This window comes from Myodes glareolus, chromosome 10 (genome assembly GCF_982192425.1).
Source record: "Myodes glareolus chromosome 10, mMyoGla1.1, whole genome shotgun sequence".
In the NCBI taxonomy this organism is placed as follows: Eukaryota; Metazoa; Chordata; class Mammalia; order Rodentia; family Cricetidae; genus Myodes; species Myodes glareolus.
In genome coordinates, this window is record NC_142035.1 from 1,916,674 (window position 1) to 1,936,840 (window position 20,167).

The following is a 20,167-nucleotide window of genomic DNA, read 5'->3' on the forward strand; positions in this document are numbered from 1 at the left end:
CCATTTACCAGATTTTTTCTTAACAACAAATACAGGAGAGTTTCAAGGGCTGGTAGATTCTTCTATATGTCCAGCATCTAATTGCTCTTGTACCAGCTGTTCTAAGGCCTGTAACTTTTCCTCAGCTAAAGGCCACTGTTTAGTCCATATTGGTTTTTCAGTCAACCATTGTAGAGGCATGGCTGTTGGTACCTCTGAAGGGCCATCAATTGTGTTGTGTTCTTGTATAGCTCTAATGGCTGGTTTCCACCATCTGTAATATCTTGTAATATTGTCCTCAGAAATATAGGCTCTGGAAGCAGCAGGAATGTTAATTTGGGTATTCCATTGCTGCATTCACGGCCCCATAAATTCACTGCAATATTGGCTACATATGGCCTTAGTTTTCCTATTTGTCCGTCTGGACCTATACAATTGACCCATCTCGTGCTTTGTCTTACTTGAGATAGGGTTCCAATTCCTAAGAACTGAATATCTACCTCCTGAAGAGGCCAATGCGGATGCCAAGATTCTGGAGTAATGATACTTACATCTGCACCTGTGTCCAGTAAGCCAGTAATAAATTTGCCATTTACACACACTCTTAGCTGTGGTCTTTGTTCATTTATAGAAGTCTGCCAGAATATACGTTTACTTTGTCCTCTTAGATTTCTTGATTCATTCACCACATTTAACTCATCCTTCAGGCCGTTATTGCTTTTGACAGCAGGCATGGGGCATTCTAATTTCCCTGAAGAGGCATGTTCTCTGCAGTGATTAGAAATGACTGGACCACATTTGCCATGGGGGCGTGCGTGAGCCCCCCCCATTGAGTTTCCCGATGGCAATGGGTTGCCCTGTTTATCTCTTGTTGACCTACACTCATTCGTCCAATGCCTGCCCTTTCCACTTCTCCTACATAAACCTGAAGGCTGAGTCCTCCTATTCCTGTTATTCCTAGAAGAGGCATTATTCCTGGAATTCCATTGTCTGCAGTCCCTTTTCATGTATCCCATTTTGCCACAATGAAAGCATTTTGTAATCTGATGTCTCCTTTTACCTTTGGAAATTGCTTCTTGTACCCATGTTTCATTGCCATAATCAAATGTATCAACAGTCATTGTATGTAAAACCCATTCATCCAAAGGCACTGATCTGATCTTTAAAGGCCTCCGGATCCTTTTGCATTCTACATTGGCATTCTCATAAGCCAAAGACTCAATTACTATATTTCTTGCTTCTGGATCAGGTATCCCTATTTGTACAGCCTTAGTTAGTCTTTGTAAAACGTCATTAAAGGGTTCTCTCTGACCCTGTTTGACCCTGATGTACGATTCTACTCTCTGACCTGAGTCTTGAACCCTGTCCCAGGCCCTTCGAGCTGCTGTAGCACATATGGATAAAATGTTTTCATCATAAAGAGCTTGTTCCTGAGGATCAGAGTAAAGTCCTTCCCCTAGAATTTGATCTAGAGAAACCTCAATTCCTTCCGCTGATTCTTGTTGTTGTAAAAGTCTGGCCTCTTGTTTGAATAGGCATTTGAAATGCCATAAAGGTCCGTTCTCGAGGACAGCTGACGTTAATTGATTCCAATCTTGAGAAGTGGCCCTACTGCTCAGAGCCCAGGATTTTAACATCTCCCTAACAAAGGATGAATGTAGTCCATAATTCACAATTGCTTGTGAATTTAATCTTTCAGATCATTCATACGTATAGGCTCCCATGTATGTTCTTTAATGACCTTAGGGTTTTTGGAGCCAGTTACCTTTTCTGATGTTATTACTGGAAAGGCAGGTATAACTCTATGTAGACTGAGAGTTTTTTTGAGGTGAATGTTGCCTTTCTACCTGTTCATCAGAGTCTATGAGTTCCTCAATCTTATTAAATCTGCTCACCATTGCCTTCTGTAAGTCCTGAATCTCCTGTCCAGTATTATGCTCCATAGCCTTCATTAACGATTCTAAGGCATGGAGCTTGTCCGTCAGAGACACCATTTCCTCCTTGGACACAATCGCCTTCATTGATAATTCTAAGGCGTGGAGCTTGTCCGTTAGAGATACCGTATACCCTTGGACATAATCCTCATGGCATGTACTGTGCCTTCTTGTATGGAAATCCTGTCAATTAATCTATCATACCCTTTAGATAAAGTCCGATTTTCACATTCAGTGGTTATAATCCTCTCAGCTAATGTTTCAGCACTTACAGTCATGGACTGGAGGTTACGAGTCATTTTGGTTGTCCCCTCCTCCAGAGCAGTGAAGCTCCCTTCTAAAGAAGCAATATCAGACTGTACCTTCTTGATATTTTGGTCAGTCGACCGAGTCATATCAGATTCTGATCTAGTCTCCTGCTTGAAAACTCCAAACTCTGATCTAGTCTCCTCCTTGAAAACTCCAAACTCTTTTTTTGAGGAGGTTGGTGTCAGTCTGAATTGTCCTTTAGGTTTTAATCTCTGCCCTCAGCATTGCTGATTCAATCTTGAAGGACTGCATCGTCCTTATAAAATATCCAAACACCAGAAAAGTGACAAGTCCCAGAAATAACCAAGTAAGAGTAATATCAGAAACCTCATGTAGGATATCCTCCATGGCGCAATTAAAAAGGCCATTGAATTTTTAGATAGTAATATTTTCTGACATGTTCAATCAAAAGAGATTGTATTTATTTATTTGTTTTCAACAGAAAAGAAAATTCTTACCTGTAATGACCCTTGCCTGCCAGTAAGTGGCAGGGGCGCACTTGAATCCACGTGGCAATGGCGCCTACCCGGAAAGATTATGAAATATATACACTCAAATCCAGAGGTTACTTTCAGGCTAGCAGTGCAAGCCAAACTCAGCCGGGGCTGCAGGGAATACACTGCCCGAGTGGGGGTAGAGTTGCCACTTGCCCGAGTTCTGCGGTGTTTGCAGAAGCCGGAAAGTGCCCGGCCCGATTCTATTGAACAGAGCTGGGATCCAGTGCAGGCTTTACTGTAAAGGCTGTGGGGCTGCCAAGGTGCTATGTGCTCTCAGGCTGCTAGGCCTGCGCCACGAGGTGGGAAAAAGGGCCCATGTTCGGGCGCCAAATAATGGCGAATGTATCCCACACCAATTATGTTTTAAGGGGGTATTTATTTTGGGGGGTAAAACTTACATACACCATAAACTGTCAGGAAGGGAGCCGAGTCGCTGGAGCAGGAGCCAGAACCAAGCGCCGGAACCAAGAGGCCGAGCTGAGCTTGCCGCTCTTCTTTTAAAAAGAAATATACCACGCCCCAGTGGGCTGGTATTTCAGAGGCTATTGGCTGAAGCAGCGGAAGGTACTCCCGCAGCAGCTGTCCATGCGCAGACATGTGCTGTCTGTCCGTTCGGCAGTGGGATGGGTTTTGGGATCGCTTCTAACATTTGGCTGTTCTGAACTAAGCTTCTAGAAACATCTGTGTCTGAAGCTTGTGTGGCTGTTCTTTCCTCTAGGGTAATACTGGAGGTAGACCAGCAAGTTCTGTGGAGTTTCTGATCCATCTCTGTGTGCAGGACAACGTCTGTGTGTCTGAGTTCATAACTCCACATCCTCAACGGCTTTCTAACCCTGCTGTTCCCATGGTGGAGGAGCTGCTCATAGTCTTACATCTTTTTTTTTTCTTTAAAATAAGGCATAGTGTTATAGAGGAACACCATTTTTAGTGTATGATTCTCTGACTTATAATGAACTCAGTCACATCATCACCACAATCAAGGTAAGGAAGTGACTGTGGCCTTAGGTGATCTTACTGCTGTGCTGGGCAATTTTTCCCCAGTTGGTGTGACCCAATAGTTGGTCCCTTATGTTGGTGAGTGATGTCCTGGGACCACAGCTCCTCTACTTGGCCATCTCAGCAAATGGATGTATAGTTTTAGTGTGTTAGTCAGGGTTCTCTAGAGGAACAGGACTGATGAAACGAAACAAATGTATATATTTATTATATATAATATAAATGAAATATAATATATATTAGAATGGTTTATAGACTCTCCCGATGGAAAGGCCAAGGATCTGTGTGTTTTTTAGTCCATGATGCTGGAGGTCTCAGCAGTCCCAATCTGGTGCTAGAGTCCCAGAGGATTTCTAGAGAGCCTCTGATCTTCTGTGTTGCAATTGTGAAGAAGTAGGTTCTAATGCCAGCGAAGGAGTGCCTCAGCAACAGGGTAGGTGAACTTGCCAGTGAGAGTGAGGGCAAGCGGGCAAAACCAAAAAAGCTTCCTTCTTCCGTGTCCTTTTATGTAGGCTGCTACCAGAAGGTATGGCCCACATTCAAGGTAGGTCTCCTCACCTCAAATGATCAATTGAGAAAATCCCTCACAGGTGTACCAGCTGCTGAGGTTTTAGTTGATTCCCGATGTGGCCAAGTTGACAGCCAAGATTGGCTATCATAGCTTTCTTCTTTCAGGAATATTCCCTGTAGATCTTTTAGTAGACATGGTCTCCCTTTCTTGGACTGCCACCTGAAGGGGGTCATGAGTGTGTGAGGACCCAGGTAGCCGTTTTAGAGGGCTTCATGTTTGAGGAGGTCAGAGCTCCTCCCCCAGTTGGGAGGCTGATCAGGCCCTAATGTACGTGTGATGACTGAGCCATTGGTTTCTTTTCATGCGCTTGATACGCACACATTTTCTGTGAAGTGTTGGTTCAGATCCTTGGCCTCTATTCTTAAAAATGTGCTTGTTTAATTTAGTAGGAGTTTTTGAGATGTGTTATAAATCAAGTCTTTCGTCATGTAGAATGGTTTTTACTAGTGCTTCCTCTTAGCCTGGATTTCATCTGCACTTACTTCACACATGCTTCAGTGTGTCCCATCCAGCTTACTGATTTCTTTCCAAGTTTGTTATGTCCTAGTTTGTGCTAATTTAAAGCACAAAGATTTCTTTTGAGTTTTCCTTTAGAATGTCTTTGGTTTTGCTTCCCCAGGATCTGGTTTTAAAGAGTTTTGTTAGGATTGTGAGGGCACTGGGTTGCACTTTCTCCATAGTATGTTCACCTCCAGCCCTGAGTGTGGAGAGTGGGCTCCGCCCATTTGATGGCTCATTGCCTACAGAGTGGAATACTTTTTTTCCCCCTTGGTTTTTCTAGACAAGGTTTCTTTGTGCAACTGTCCTGGAACTTGCTTTTTATACCAGGCTGGCCTCAAACTCAATGAGATCCACCTGTCTCTGCTTCCCAAGTGCTGGGATTAAAGGTGTGTGCCACCACCACCCGCCTGAGGGGGATACATCTTTCCAGGACCCTTAGTCCTTGGTGCTCTGCTTTTTCAAAACTCTGAGAAGCTATTCTGGTTCTTTGCTCCATGTCAATTCTAGAACTAACTGGTTTCTACAAGTGCATCTTCTGATACATTGCTCAGGGTCCTGTTTCTCCTTTGGATCAGTTTGATGATAATTGGTATCTTAATATCGAGCCTTCTGATCCATAAGCATAGATCTTGATGAATATTATCTCCATCCATTCAGGTCTTTCAAAGGCCAAGCATGGTAGCACATGTCTATAATGGCAGAATTTGGGAGTCAGGAAGGTTATATGTTTGAGGTTCTCCTGGGCTACATAACACATTTGAGGTTAACCTTGGACTGTATAGTGAGACTCTATTACAAGTAAAAATAAAACAAATTTCTCTCAGCAGTGTTTTATAGTTTTCAGTGTTTCTTAACACATTTTGTTTAATCTATGTATTCATACTTTATGCAGTATACACAGTACTTTAAAAATGTCGGTATCTAGTTTTTTGTTGCTAATACATAGATATATCACTTTTTAAACCACTGGTCTTCTGTGCCGTGTCCTTGCAGAAGTCATTTGTTAATTTTTTTCTGAAGATTTATTTGTACTTTATATGTATAAGAGTGTTTTGCATGCATGCATGTTTGTACACCACTATGTGTCTGGTGCCCACTGAGACCAGAAGAGGCCATGGGATCCCTTGGGACAGGAGTTAGACAGCTGTGAGCTGTCTGCTGCGGCTGCTGGGAAGGAAACCCAGGTGCTCTGCAGCCATCTCTCCAGCCGGTTTGTTAATTTCTACAGCTTTACTGTGTAGTCTTGAGAGTTTTTCCTGTGTCTCTCTGTGGTGGTAGAGGCTCCATCCCATCCATTCCGTTCTCACTTTACTGTTCTATTAGCACCGTTAGCATTGCTTCTGACCAGCCTTTGTCATTATTCCTCACGTGCCCCACTTCTAGGCTGTTTTGTCTGCTATGATTTAAAAAAAAAAAAGATACTGTGGTTGGGTGGGAGTTATCAGCTACAGAAACTTACCTTTCAGTTGTGGACTCTGCAGCTCTAAGACCATGTTCCAGCAGACGGTGTGTCTGTTGAGGGCCCACTTCCTGGCACACAGACGGAGCCTATGACCTAGTTACCGCCTGACATGACCTTGGGAGGCAGGCTCTGCCATCATTTCCCTCCTGTTTGTCAAGTGAGAGGTCTTACCTTACTGGGTGTTTTGTTTATCAGAACCTTTCATTTTTAGTCTGCTTTGTAGTGAGTTGTGTTCATTTAATTTTGATTGGCAGACCGTGGTGCACCCTATCCCAAACCCTACCTGGTCATGACTGCTGACCTCTAGTCCAGAAGGCTACTAGCTTGTCCTTTTCTGTCTCTTGGTGTCTTTGGCTCTGACCGTATGGATGGTGTCGGCTGTATCAGTCTGTCTGGCCGTATGGATGGTGTCGGCTGTATCAGTCTGTCTGGCCGTATGGATGGTGTCGGTTGTATCAGTCTGTCTGGCCGTATGGATGGTGTCGGCTGTATCAGTCTGTGGCCGTATGGATGGTGTCGGCTGTATCAGTCTGTGGCCGTATGGATGGTGTCGGCTGTATCAGTCTGTGGCCGTATGGATGGTGTCGGCTGTGTCAGTCTGTCTGGCCGTATGGATGGTGTCGGCTGTATCAGTCTGTCTGTCTGGCCGTATGGATGGTGTCGGCTGTATCAGTCTGTCTGGCCGTATGGATGGTGTCGGTTGTATCAGTCTGTCTGGCCGTATGGATGGTGTCGGCTGTGTCAGTCTGTTGCCTTCTCTCAGCACTGCAGCATAGGCAGACTTCTGAGTTCTTCAAACCCAGGGATGACTCCACTCTCTCAGTCCTAACCTCAGAAACCCACACCCTCCTGTTTCCTGTTGCTTGTGGGCGTCCTTCTGGGAGGTGGCTTGTATCTTTTTGCTTGGTTTCCAAACAATTTCTTTCTTCCTGCCTGGTTACTCTGTCTTCAGCTTGTGACTGATCCTCCCATTCATTCATTCACTCATGCATTCATTCTCCACCCCTCCCTTACTCCATTCTTCCATCTTGGCCCTGGTTGGTCTTGAACTCATAATGGAGCTAACCATGACCTTGCACTTCTGATCTTCCTGTCTCTGCCTCCCTGGGGCTGTGATTAAGGATGTGTGACACTATATTGTTTTCCGCACATTTCTTGTTGTATTTTTCTGATGAATAGTCATTCCTGATTTTGATGTTTTTGAATTTACCTACCTTTCCCCTGCGGTAAACACTTTTTGGAGTTATCTGTAAGTTCTTTCTAATCCCCAGGTCATGGAGATCTTCTGCATTGTCCTGTAAGATTTTAGTTTTTGCTTCTACTTTTAGCCCCAGTCTTACGGAGCTGGAGTCCTGTGCCTGGGCTCGGTCCAGATTGCACGGCCCAGTGTGCACGGTGCTGTCCTGACCACAGCTCCTTCGTGCTCTTCCTCCTGGCTGTACAGGGTCTGCATCTGGCCTTGAGTTTCCCCTTTACTTGTCTGTCCACTCCTCTTTCTTCCTCCCTCCCTCTCTCTCTCCCTCCCTCCCACTTTCTCCCTCCCTCCTTCTTCCCTCCCTTTTCTCCCTTCCTCCCTCCTTCCCTTCCTCCCTCCCTCCTCCTTCTCTCTTTTGAGACAGATTTCTTTTTAAGCTCTGGCTGTCCTTGTAGACCAGGCTGGCCTCGAGCTCACAGAGATCTGCCTGCCTCTGCCTCTTGAGTGCTGGGATTAAAGGCGTGCACCATCACCGCCTGGCTGTCAGCTTGTTTTTTATTTCTTCTTGGTTTTTCGAGACAGGATTTCTCTGTTGGCTTGTTCTTAAGGGGCAAAGTTCTGTGTTGACTACGTGTTGCCTAGGGTTGGTGTTAGGCATGTTGTTTGCGCCTCCTGCCCTTGGCCTTTAGAGCTAAGTTCCTAAAAAATTGAACAGTTGGAATTTTGTTGATGAATTGGACAGTTTGGGGGACTAAACCAATTCCCATTGAACAGTGGTGTCAACCTGTCTGGAGTGAGCATGGGCTGTCACTCAATTTAGATCTCATTCAGTGTCTAACAAATAAGTTTTATATTTTCTTCCAAATTAATCTAGCATGTATTGTGCTAGGTTTATTTTGGGGGCACTCTTAGTTTATGGCTTTGAGTGTGTTTAGGATGGTCTGTAGTTTACTGTTTATGCAGCCCAGGCTGACTTTTGTCTCGCCCTCTGAGAGCTGAGGTTACACATTGTTGATAAGTGCACATACCACAAGTGTGCAGGAGGTCAGAGGTTGATACTGGCTGTTCTTCTGTTGTACATTTATTTCACTTGATTTTTGAGACAAAGCCTCTCATAAACCTGGATCTCATAGACTCAACTAGAATGGTTGGCCAGCAAGCTTCAGGATCCCGTCTCCACTTCCTCGGAGCTGGGATACAGATGCACACTGCCATGACTGGCTGTCCTGCTCAGTCTTCTGTCAGCTTAACACAAGTTAACAGTCATTTAGGAAGATAGGAACTGAAGCTGTGACTTGGATTAGTGGGGGGTGGGGTGAGGGGTGTTGTGCCTTTTTGGACCCTTGTGTTATTTCCATCCTACCCTTCTTTTGTGCCCTTGGCTTCATTTTTCTCTGGTTGCTTCTCATCCCTCCTAATAGCCAATTCGTACCAATCCAGCTTGTGGGTCTTCACAAGAGGTCTAAATAGTTCCTTCATTCTATGAAGTGGCTGTCTTTCCTGACATAGACAGAGAAGATGTGATCCATGACAGTGGTTGGCCAGCCACATTGGTTGGGTACAGTGGAGACTTTAGAAGGATCTGTCTCATGTGTGTGGGTTTCTGATGGTTGATAGAGATTGACCAGTGAGTATTCAGGGTGGCACAGAGCAGATTTGTTGTGTGTGGTGGCACATGGCAGGTACTTTGTGAGTGTGTGAGGCAGCTCACGGCCTGTGTCAGTGTCTGTGCTATCAGATGATGGGAGGGCCCATGGCTGGCTGTAGCCAAAATGATAAAAACCCAGAGACAGATATTGGGGTTCAACCTGAAGATAAGAGAAACAGAGCAGTCAAGCCACTAGAGAGCTCTTACCTCCATGAAATCTTCAGACCGAAAAGAGAGTGAGTTCCTGTCTCATCCTGCCTTATATTCCTCTCTAGTGCTGGGATCAAAGGCATGCACCACCACCTCCTGGCCTGTATGGCTGACCTTCAGGTGAACTTTATTTACTAAAACACAGAGAGACACCTCTGCAGCTGTCCTCTCCCCATCATGCTTTGCTGAGGTTTCCAGGCAGTCAGGTTTGGAGAGCTGACGTTTGACTGCACGTTGCTTCAAATGCATTTTACTCACACCTGCCTTGTGCCCTTGCCAGTGGCATGGACACTAGTCTAGTTTAAAGCATTTTTGCCACAAGTAGAACATGGGTCCAGCCCCTGGCACTCTCTTGGTCTTGGTCTTTTCCTGTGCAGATGGTATTGTCTTTGTCTCCATTGTTCTTGCCGTTGGCACTCAGGTTGTTTTCCCTCTTTCTAACCTCTCTGGGTAGAAGCTACTTTACAAAGCTCAGCATACAGAAGGGCAGAGATACTGTGCCTCCTCATCTAGAGGACCTTTTTGTCTCTAGTGCTGGAGATAGGCAAGTGTTTTACCACCGAGATGTATCCCAGTGTGTTCGCTTTATCTGGAGGCTGTAGCTGGAGATGGTCTGAGACGTCAGAGGGCAGAAGTTGCTGAGCTGAAGTAGCCTAGGAACCTCAGAGGCTGTTACTCAGTAGTCCTGCTGTGAGAAGCCCTGTGACTGGTGTGTGAGTGTCATCCACCTGTGTCAGTTTTATATGTTTTCTTTAAGTTGCAAGTAAGACATATCAAGACATGCGAAATCCGAATGATACAGTGGCTTCTAGAAGGGTGTAGAGGAGTGGCAGCAGGGACCACTCTAGGTGTGGAGAGGGGCTGGGGCTGAGCCAGAGCAGTCTGTGTGTACCTCTTGTGTTTCTAAGCCGCAGCAGAGATGGTTTTTGGGTCCTGCTCCTGTGCTGTACACTTGAGTATCCTGGCCAAGTTCTTTGAAGCTTTAATTCTTATTTTCATTCACACACTCCCCGCTTTAGTCAGGATGCAAAGTGAGTAATACAAGCACAATACCAGAAGTTACAGTTATTGAGAAAGTCAGAGGAAAGGGAAATAAGGAGTAAGAAATGCCTCACCTCATGCTCCCCAGCTGCTGTCAGTGTCCAACAAGGACATCCAGAGTGCCAACTGGATGAACTCTGACTCAGGGAAGAATTAGAGCGGAGATAGATTCTGCAGCAGTCTGCACCCCAGCAGGCAGTTGTGAGCATCATGACACGGACACAGGAGATGCTGGAATACTCTTCCACATTCTCATAGCGGTTAGTTCTGTGGACTCAGACTGCTGAGCACAGATTCCTGGCCAGAAGTGGTGATGAGGGTCTTGTTGCTGTAGACAGAAGTAGAGACGAGGCCTGGCTAGTGAATTAATTGCACAGGAAGAAGGAAAGAGCGTGATGAACTCTGAGAGTTTGGTCAGATCTGATATCTAGCCAAGGCCTCTTCCAAGTGAGTTCTGTGTGGGACTTAGTGGAAGGGAGAACATGGCTCTTGATGACTGGGGCTTTCTACATCCGGTATGGATGCTGTTAAGTTTTTCCCTGGCTTCCAGAAAATTAGTGAGATCACAAAATTAGAGTTGGAGATTCCCTGACACAAGGAGCAGGCCGTGTGGCCATTGTGCTCATATGGCCACCCTGGACACTTGAAACAGATGGTCGTTCATTCTGCCCAGACACTTTGGGTCATTTAGTCCATGTAGTGGGAGGAAGCACAGACCATAGGTTCCTTGATGGTGCACAGTGATGAGGGCAGTCGTAGGCCGTGCAGGGTCCGGGTGTAGTTGGGAGGAAGAAGAATGGGGTTCATACTCCCTCTAGCACTTTTTTGTTTTGTTTTGGGACGGGGCCTTACTGGCTAACTGTGTAGACCAGGCTGTCCTTGAGCTTGGATTATGTGAGACTTTGTTTTTTTGAGACAGGGTTTTTCTTATGTAGCTTTGGAGCTTGTCCTGGAACTTGCTCTGTAGATCAGGCTGGCCTTGAACTCACAGAGATCCACCTGCCTCTGCCTCCTGAGTGCTGGGATTAAAGGCGTGCGCCTCCGCAGCCACTACCTGACTGTGAGACTGTTTTTAAAATGTCACTGTAAGCATCACTGGAAACTGGTCTTGAATGGACATGTGGTGTGAGGAGGGACATCTAGTCATCAGGGTGTTCAGTGCGCAAGTTCAGAGAGTGCTTACCATCCATGCCACATTAAGGCTCATTGAGATTTAGGAACTTTCTGGATGAAGAAATGGTTTTCAGAGTGCGTTGTGCCTGGGCAGGGTCAGGGGTTTGTGTGTGGACTTCAGCAGGTGTGATGGAGGAGTGGCCTGAGCTTTCAGAGAGCAGGAGTCTCTGGTGTTGTCATATACTGACAGATGTGACTGTTTGCATCAGCCAGGGTGCCTTTGGCTACTTGGCCTCCTCTAGCCTTTGCCTTGCTTGGTTGACCTTCCTGCTTGCAGGCTGGCTTAGGGTTGAGTTTGAAACAACCTTCTTGATTACAAAAACAATTCTGCCTATTTTAGGTGAGCACTTCCTGAGGAGAGGTTAAGGAAAATTCAGAATGGATGCTCTAGGTTCAGGAGGTACAGAATCTGCTTCCACTGAGCCATGGCGGTAGGCTTTTGAATCTGTGTCTACCTACACATTAAGACTGGTCTCAGCATGTATGCTGGCGTGGACAGGCTGTGGGTTTTGACCTAGATGGTATGGTTCCGTGGGGAAGGCTCTGCATTGCTCATCCTAACTGGCCTGGCACTCGTGGAAGGCCGGTGTCATTTGTCAGCTGTTGTGCTAGTGTCCCCTCTCCCTCACCAGTGTCTGTTTTGTTTTGAGACAGTATCTTGCTACATAGCCTAGGCTGGCCTCAAATTCATCATGTCTTTCTGCCTCAGCCTTCCCAGTGCTGGGACTTGAGATGTTTGCTGCCATCGTGTCCCACCCCGTTCATGTGTGGGGGGTCTCTCCTGGACCCCATGACTGCCTGCTGTCCACTCAGCTCTACTTCCACCCTTTCCTCAGACTTCATGACAGGCGGCTTTACTGTGCCCTTTCTCCAGACTCCTGCTTCTTGTTCAGGCCCCAGACTGGTCCTTCCCTCTCGGTCATCTACTGAAGCTGCCAGCTCTTTGTGGCCCAGGACTGTGCTTAAGTCTTCCTGCTCACCTTTCCTACAGGATAACCACTGGGTGCCAGGAAGAGGACAGGAGGCAGAGCATGGATGAGGGTGGGGACTGGGGGAGCCTGTGGGAAGTGTGCCTGAGATTCGGGAGTTCTAAGGTATCCAGACTTCTAGTGGGACTTGGGTCAGTCAGGCTTCTGCTGCTCTGTGTTTCCCTGTGCTCCAGATGAGCTCGTCTCACCCAGGTTTATGTCTTTCTCTACAAATCTTCATTTTACATGGAAAGAAAAGATGATCACTCTTTCCTTGAATCCACAGCTCCTAACAGTTACAGTGAGCCACTGTTGATCTGTAGCTGATGTGTTTGGTTTCTGGGGACACAAGCTTGTGCTTTTGTTAAATAATTGTTCAACATTTACACGAAGTACTTAATGCCTTAGTCTTGAATATGCAATTGTCTGTTGGGGGAGATGTAATTTTTTTTTTTTTAATTCTCTCATAAGTTACATCCCAACCTCAATTCCCCTCCCAACTCTCAGCTCAGTCCTTCTCCTCCCCCAACTCAGTCCTCCTCCATTTCCCTTCAGAAAAGGGCAGACTTCCTGGGGACATCAACCAAACATGGCCTATCAAGTTGCTATAAGACTACACAGCTCCCCTCATATTAAGCCTGGACAAGGCAACCCAGTAGAAAGAATAGGGTCCTAAAAGCTGGCAAAAGTGTCGACCGTGAGGAGTCCCACAAGAACATCAAGGCACGCCACCATGGCACATATACAGGGACCTGCAAGATGTGCTAGGGTGAAGGTGGCACAGAGGGTGCCGGTGTGGATGGGAGCTGCGCTCTGATGGTTACAGTTTGTAGCCGAGCCCTGCATACTACTTACGTGCACATCCCTGCTTGTGAAAACACACAGATTAATCTCTGAAAGTCATCTCACCAAAGTCTGTTAGCTGTTCAAAGGGAATTTAGGGGCTGATGTTTTGAAGGGAACATTTGGGTTTAGGGAACCCTAGTATGGAAACTGGGCCTCAGTGTTGTGGGTCTGTGACCACTTCAAGTGACCTTACTTAACTCTTCCGGTGGAGCAGCCCCTTCTCTGGGGCTGTAGGTGTGTTGGTGGAGGCTGCTTGTTTGTTGAGACCCAAAATAATTACACAGAAATCTGTATTAATTGCCATAGTGTTTGGCCAATAGCTTAAGCATATTTTTAGCTAGCTCTTACATCTTAAATCAATCCATCTCTATTAATCTGTGCATAACCATGAGGTTATGACCTACCAGCAAGGTTCCAGCATCTATCTCCTCTGGTGGCTACATGGAGTCTCATTGATTCCGCCTTTTTTCTCCCAGCATTTGGTTTAGAGTCCCCCCCCCCCCCCCGCTCTGTTCTGCCCTGTCATAGGCTGAAGTAGCTTTTTTATTCATTAACCAATAAAAGCAACACATACGGAAGGACTTCCCACATCATAGGTGCCTACCTTAGATTTGAGGGAGCCTCAGCTGTAGTCATTGAGTAGTATGCTGGGGAGCAGACAATGACCTGCCCACCAACCCCTGGCCAGTTTTGTGGCTTAGAAGATGCAGAAGGACACAGTACATGAACAGTTCCAGAAGGGCCACTCCCAAGTAGGAGTGTAGAAGGTGCTTCTCTCTCCCTAACATGCACACAGTCACACATACGCACACACACGCACACGCACACACACACACACATGCACACACTCAACGCACACACTCACACACACAAACACACACACACTCACACACACTCACACAGCCACAGAGAAGTGGCAGCTCAGTGTCATCACCCTTCCCCTTTCCCCCTTTTTGAATCAGGGTCTCATGTACATGGGGCTGGCCTCTAACTTGCTATGTAGCTGAATGACTTAAACTTCTGATCTTCCTGCCCTCCTCCTGTGTGCTGGGGTCGCAGGTTATGTGGTGTTGATGCTGGGGCACGAAACCCAGAGTATCATATATGTTAGGTACATTTTTACCTGCAGCGCAGCTCAGGCTTCTTCTGAGTTCCATTCTGTGCTCAATGCTTGCAGGTAGAATTTATAATAAACCTCATTGAACAATGTATAATTTAGATGTTTGTAAAGATGGTATTGATGATGATGGTGATGATGATGATGATAATGATGATGATGATGATGATGTGTGTGTGTGTGTGAGAGAGAGAGAGAGAGAGCGAGAGAGAGACGGGTGGGGGAACCAATGCAAGAACAATTTACTGTCAACTATATTTTCCTGCTCTGAAAAGAGATAAATGAGACGTATCCAGTGGTTAGGATTTGTGGTGGGAAGGAGGAGAAATACAGATGAAGAGAAGCTCACTAATTTTGGGCAGCAAAGGTTTCTGTAGGTTCTAGCTCCTGCCCCCGTGGAGCTGATTTGGAGTAGGGCAGGCATTAGCTAGTATCTGTGAGGAACTGTCTGACGAGCCTACTGCTGCTGTGTGGGAAAACTGGTCTGCTCGGCAGCTAGAAGGGACTTAAGAGGTTCTGTGTCTGCAACTTTTGGGCCTGTGAGTGAGAGTACAGAGGCTGATGCTTGGGGACTGCCAATGGGAAGGGAGGCAGGCAGAGGCCATTTCAGCTCCCAGAAACTGGAGTTCAGTCTTGGAATGGGAGGGAGGTGTTGGAGGCCTGCTCCTGACTCGGGTGACAGGTAGTTACAACTCAGGCAGGTGTGGAAGCTGAAGTGGAGGTCGGCAGGTGGTGTGACAGTGGGGTGTGGGGAGGACGGGCAAAGGAACTTGAGTAGTCTGGAAATTGGGGGGCTGCAGTTCTGCAGTGGGTAAGCTGAGATGAGTGTGTAGTTTCTGTGGGAAGTAAGGGCTGGGGAGATTCTCCAGGAGTGAGCAGAGTAGGAGTGGGGTTCAGGATGAATTACCAGGACAGGAGCTGCTGGAGAGGTGGCATGTCCCCTGAGCAACAGCTGAGGCAGTGACAGTGGGGAGTTGCGCAGCTGCAGTGTTTTCTTGTGGGACTCTGACACATACTGTGAAGCGCAAAGAGGGATTCCTCTCCACTTGAGCTTCCAGGTTTGCGCCTGGACAGTGACATCTGCTCTGGCCACCAGATTCTTTACCCTGAGAAGGGAAAGAGGACCTGCAAGCTCTGGCTTGTGCTTATGTGCATTGTTCTTCCTTGTCTGCAAACTGATGGGTAAGAAGGCATCAGTAAAAGCCTTGTCAATGAACTCCACAGTTACTTGCTCTATGGTGAGCCAGGCACATCAGCAGAATGGGACTTGATGGGGAATCCTGTCAGTTCTCAGGAGATCCCAGAACCAATGCCCAGGGAGAGTGCAGGTTGGAAAGACATAGAGGTCTGGTTTGGCTTCTCCAGGACTGTGTGTGTGGGCTGCCAGGGTCAGCAGATGCCTGCAGTGATAACTGCAGCTGACTTGCTGAGCTCTTGTTTCCAGCTTTCTGAAGGGAAGAGAGGCACATGCAGGACATGGTGTTTTCTTGGGAGCTTTGTGGTTGCTGGGAGTTCAAGCAGGGCCCCTCACATCCTATATGGCTTAGTCTTAGGCTTGACCACACTTCCACCTGTAGCATTTCTGGGGTCTCTGTCCATCAGAGGACTTTAGTGCCATTTTGCACTTTTCCTTGCAGTCTGATGCTGAGGTTCTGAGCATCCTCCCTGGACTGCTTAGTGTCTGAGCTGCTATTTAAAGGAGTATGGATGGTGTAGTCCCCTATTCTGTCTCCAGCAGGCTCAGCTTCCAGTTACCATGTGTGAGGGCAGCATGGGGCTACTCAGGGTCTGTTTGTGTTATGGTGACTGGATATGCTAATCAAGACTGCACCTTGTCTTTAGGCCTTAGCTGGTTCTTGCTTCATGTGCATGCATGCCTCTGTGTGTGTGTGTGTGTGTGTGCGCGCGCGCGCGTGTGCACTGTGCTTGCTTGCTTGTGCCTAGGTCTTTATGGAGGTGCAGTTGACACACAACCTCTCATCATATCTCGGTGCAGTTTGCTCATCTTCAGCAGTCAGGATAGTGAGCTTCCTACCACCCAAACTTCTGCTCTTCCTCCATTCTCCAGCCTTTACTTCTTAGTCTGCTTTCTGCCACTTGGAGTTGGGTCCTGGAACATAGAAGTGTATAGTGTAGACCTTTCCTGGCCACTCTGATTCAGTGCTGTCATCTGAGGGTCACTTGTGTGGTTTCTGTAGCTCCTTGCTTTATCTCTGAATACTTTCCCATTTTGTAGGTTTTTAGAAGCTGTCTCTCTATTGGTATTTGTTGTTCCCAGTTTGGGACTGTCAGGAATACGACTGCTTCAGTTAGTTCAGGTCCAAGTGTCTCCAAGGTAGACTGGAGTGGAGGGCTGCACCTCATCCTGGGGTGTGTCATTTCCCAAGAGTGTCGGATGGTGTTCGGGGTCCACCTCGTGCTGCTGGGAGTTCTCTGCCCGCATCACCAGTTCAGCTGTAGTAGTGGGTGTAGGGGTTCACATCGTGGGTTTAATTTGCACTTCCCATGCTGGCCTGTGACACTGAGCTAATTTGTTGCTATGGGCTGTATGTCTTTCATCTCTGGGAGGTGTCTGCAGGGATCTGTTGCCTATTTGTAATTTTCTGAGATGTGGGAGGGCAGTAACTCTGTGTGTATTTTGTAGGTCTGTGTATGTTTTGTATGTCCGTGTTCCGTGGATTGGTGGCCAGCATTTCCTCTTAGCTTTTGGAGAAGAGTGGCACCTTGAGGTTGTTGGGGTTTGTGAGTTGCCCACATAAATGATTTCTAGAATACGGTGTTTTTTTCTCTCCTGGAGCGCTAGTCTTGTGTAGAGAGGGCGGATCCAAGTCTTTTGCCTGTGCTTGTCATGTTGTCCTTGCTCACTAGGTTTCTGTCCATCTGTTTTGGCCTGTCTCTACTTTCTAGGTTACTGTGTGGTCTCTGGGAATTTCTGAGGCATTTTGTAGGTCTCCCTTGGTCGGGTAAAAACCCACGTTCATGTCCTAGTGTCATTGCATTTCTTCAGAACATACATGTTTCAGATAGAGCATCTGAAATGCTTTCCTTCCTCTTGCAATGATGTGGCTGGGTATTGCCTTCCAGGTGGCAGGCCTGTTGTCTGCTGTGAGCCCCCAGTTGTGCTGGCATTATGTGAGTTCTGGGCTTCCTTTCCTGAAGTGATCAGTGGTGTCCTGTGTGGTCTGGAGGGCACCATCTCACTTCCTTATTGACATGGCAGAATTCTGCTGCCAGTGCCAGGGACCCTGCCCAGGACATGCCATCTCTTGCATAGTTGCTTTCCTTTTCTCTCATCTCTTGTTGGCACGTCTGAAACGACCTCCTCAATGTATTGCACCCTTTCTCCCAAGTCTCTCCTCTTCCTTTCTGCAGTGTCTTCTGTATGGCGTGGGCGCCCTCGTCTGGCCGTCCTGTGGGCTTAGGAGGTGCAGGTGACACTTGAAGGGCACCTAATGCATTCTTACTGCTGTTAGCAGATGTATTCTAAGAAGGTGGCACCTGTACATTTGTCTCTTTAGGTTTGTTCCAGGTGTCCAGGATTATTTTTGTCACCTGCTCTTTGCATGGTGACATTGAAAAACCTCCTCACTGAGAATGGCTGGAGGAACTGGGTAATGTTAGCTTCAATGAGGAGTTTAGTCAGAGATCAGGGATGAAGCCAAGGCAGGGCCTATGAGCCACCGTGGGCTGGCTGGGGCCTTACCTGCTGGGCTCCACTGTGTCTGTAGTGGGTATTCATAGTCAGAGGAGCTTCAAAGCTTGAAGGCAGGCTAGCATTGAGATCCTCTTGACCAGAAGACCCCATTAGCCAAGGGAACAGTAGGGAAGACGTGCTTCTTGCAGAAGTCCACAGAGGGTCTGTGCTCCACCATCTGGGCTGGACCGTACTCTGTAGTGACTGGGTATGTGTGACTGCCACAGGACAGTCAGACAGAAACTCAGACACCTGCCTGTACCTTGTTAGGTCCATAGGGAAACACTGGCCACCAGTGTGCTCGTGTGGTTGTGTGAGGTAGTTCTGGAGGGACATTCAATTCTTTAATCCCAGCAACAGAACTTTCTAGATTAAGAATTTACTGAGTTCGTCAGGTAGTGGTAGAGCACACCTTTAATCCCGGCACCCAAGAGGCAGAGACAGGCAGGTTTCTGTGAGTTTGAGGCCAGCCTGGTCTACAAAACAAGTTCCAGAAGAATCAAAGCTACACAGAGAAACCATGTCTCAAAAAACATTTTTTTTAAAAGTGAGTTCAAAGAGGCCTTGCTGCTGTTTCTGATACACAGAGCTTGATAGCATCAGAGAGCCTTCCTGTATGATTGCTTTGACTTCTTCCTCACAGAGAGAAAGTCCAGGGTTTGCTGGGTGTGTAGCTTACAGGAGGTTCTGGTCTCAATGCCCCCCTCCCCCGCATCCCTGTGTCCCATGGATGTGTTACTTTGGAACTGTGTCCTGCTGGGCTGGGCTGAGGGTGTCTGTAACTCTGATGTGGATGTTAAATTTAAGACAGGTGTGTTACTGTTGCTTCTAGAACTTAGGGTACGAATTGGTTGCTCACCTGAAACCAAAATTAATCAAACTTGACTGGTAGAATTTGCTTTCCCAGAGTTTCAAGAACTTTGATGGATGAGAGACTGTTCTGTCCCTGTTGTTTTGAACAGTGCCTGGTCACCTGGGAGAAAGCACAGCCCCTATGTCTGACCAGAGCAGTATTCCTGTGAAGAATATAGGACCACACTTTTGTGTAGCTTGGGTATTATGGGTCATCAGTCTGGAGAGACTTGGCCTATGGTGACCTGTGCTCAGAGGCAGGGCCCCAGCACTGTGAGCACACAGTGTGTAGACAGGGAAGCGTGGAGAAGGACATGGACTCATGGGTGTGGGAAGCCTGCACTGGGGGGCGCCTGCCACTTTGTGAGTGTAAACCGGGCACCATATTAGGTTCCCACATCTGAGGAAACTGCAGGGCACACATCGGATCTGAAGCTGTGGCCACTGAACTTGGCTTCACCACTTAGGTTCCTTGTGAAAGGGATGCACCTGGTCTGGTGTGTTTGCACAGCCCCCGCCCTCAGGTGCTGGAGAAGGGAGCGCTTCCTGATGCCAAGTCTCATTTGTCCCCCAGGAATGGTCCTCGTGAGGAGTGAGAATGGGCAGTTGTTAATGATCCCTCAGCAGGCTCTGGCCCAGATGCAGGCCCATGCCCAGGCCCAACCTCAGAGCACCATGGCACCCCGTCCTGCAACCCCCACAGGTGCTCCACCTGTCCAGATCTCTGCCGTGCAGGTGAGTGCATGCATGATGAGTAGGCTAGTTGTGGGGTGGTCCCAGCTCAGCCTGGCTCTCACCTACTCCCTTCCCTGCACACTGGGAGTATCGCAAGAGTGAAGGTGTGTCTTGTGTGAGTGCACATTGAGGCGTGAAAGTGTTTTCAGATCAGGCTGGGTACAGGACGGCTCTGGTCTCCTGTTCCCCTAGCTGAATTCATATGCCCTCGGAGGAGCCTGCTCTTGTGGTCAGTGCTTAGCTTGCTGACTGAGTTGGGTCACAGTAGATAGACACTTGGGTCCGCTGCCTTGGTTGAGCCCTGACCTCTCTCTTGCCACCAGTGCGTTCAGCTCTCTGTGTCCGTGTCTTTCTCTGTAAGTGCAGATGTGGTAGGTCATGGACTGTCGGGAAGAACCAAGAGCGAGTAGTGGAGCTGAGCGAAGGCCACGCAATGTCC

General features: G+C 47.4%; 1 protein-coding gene across 1 annotated transcript in view; it reads left to right on the forward strand.

The window, feature by feature from the left end:
- Taf4 (TATA-box binding protein associated factor 4) overlaps positions 1 to 20,167 on the forward strand; it is a 68,909-nt gene that overhangs the window by 21,448 nt on the left and 27,294 nt on the right. The window contains 1 exon segment of the mRNA XM_085696920.2: positions 19,568 to 19,728. Within this exon segment, the coding sequence (XP_085553046.2) occupies positions 19,568 to 19,728 (161 nt within the window).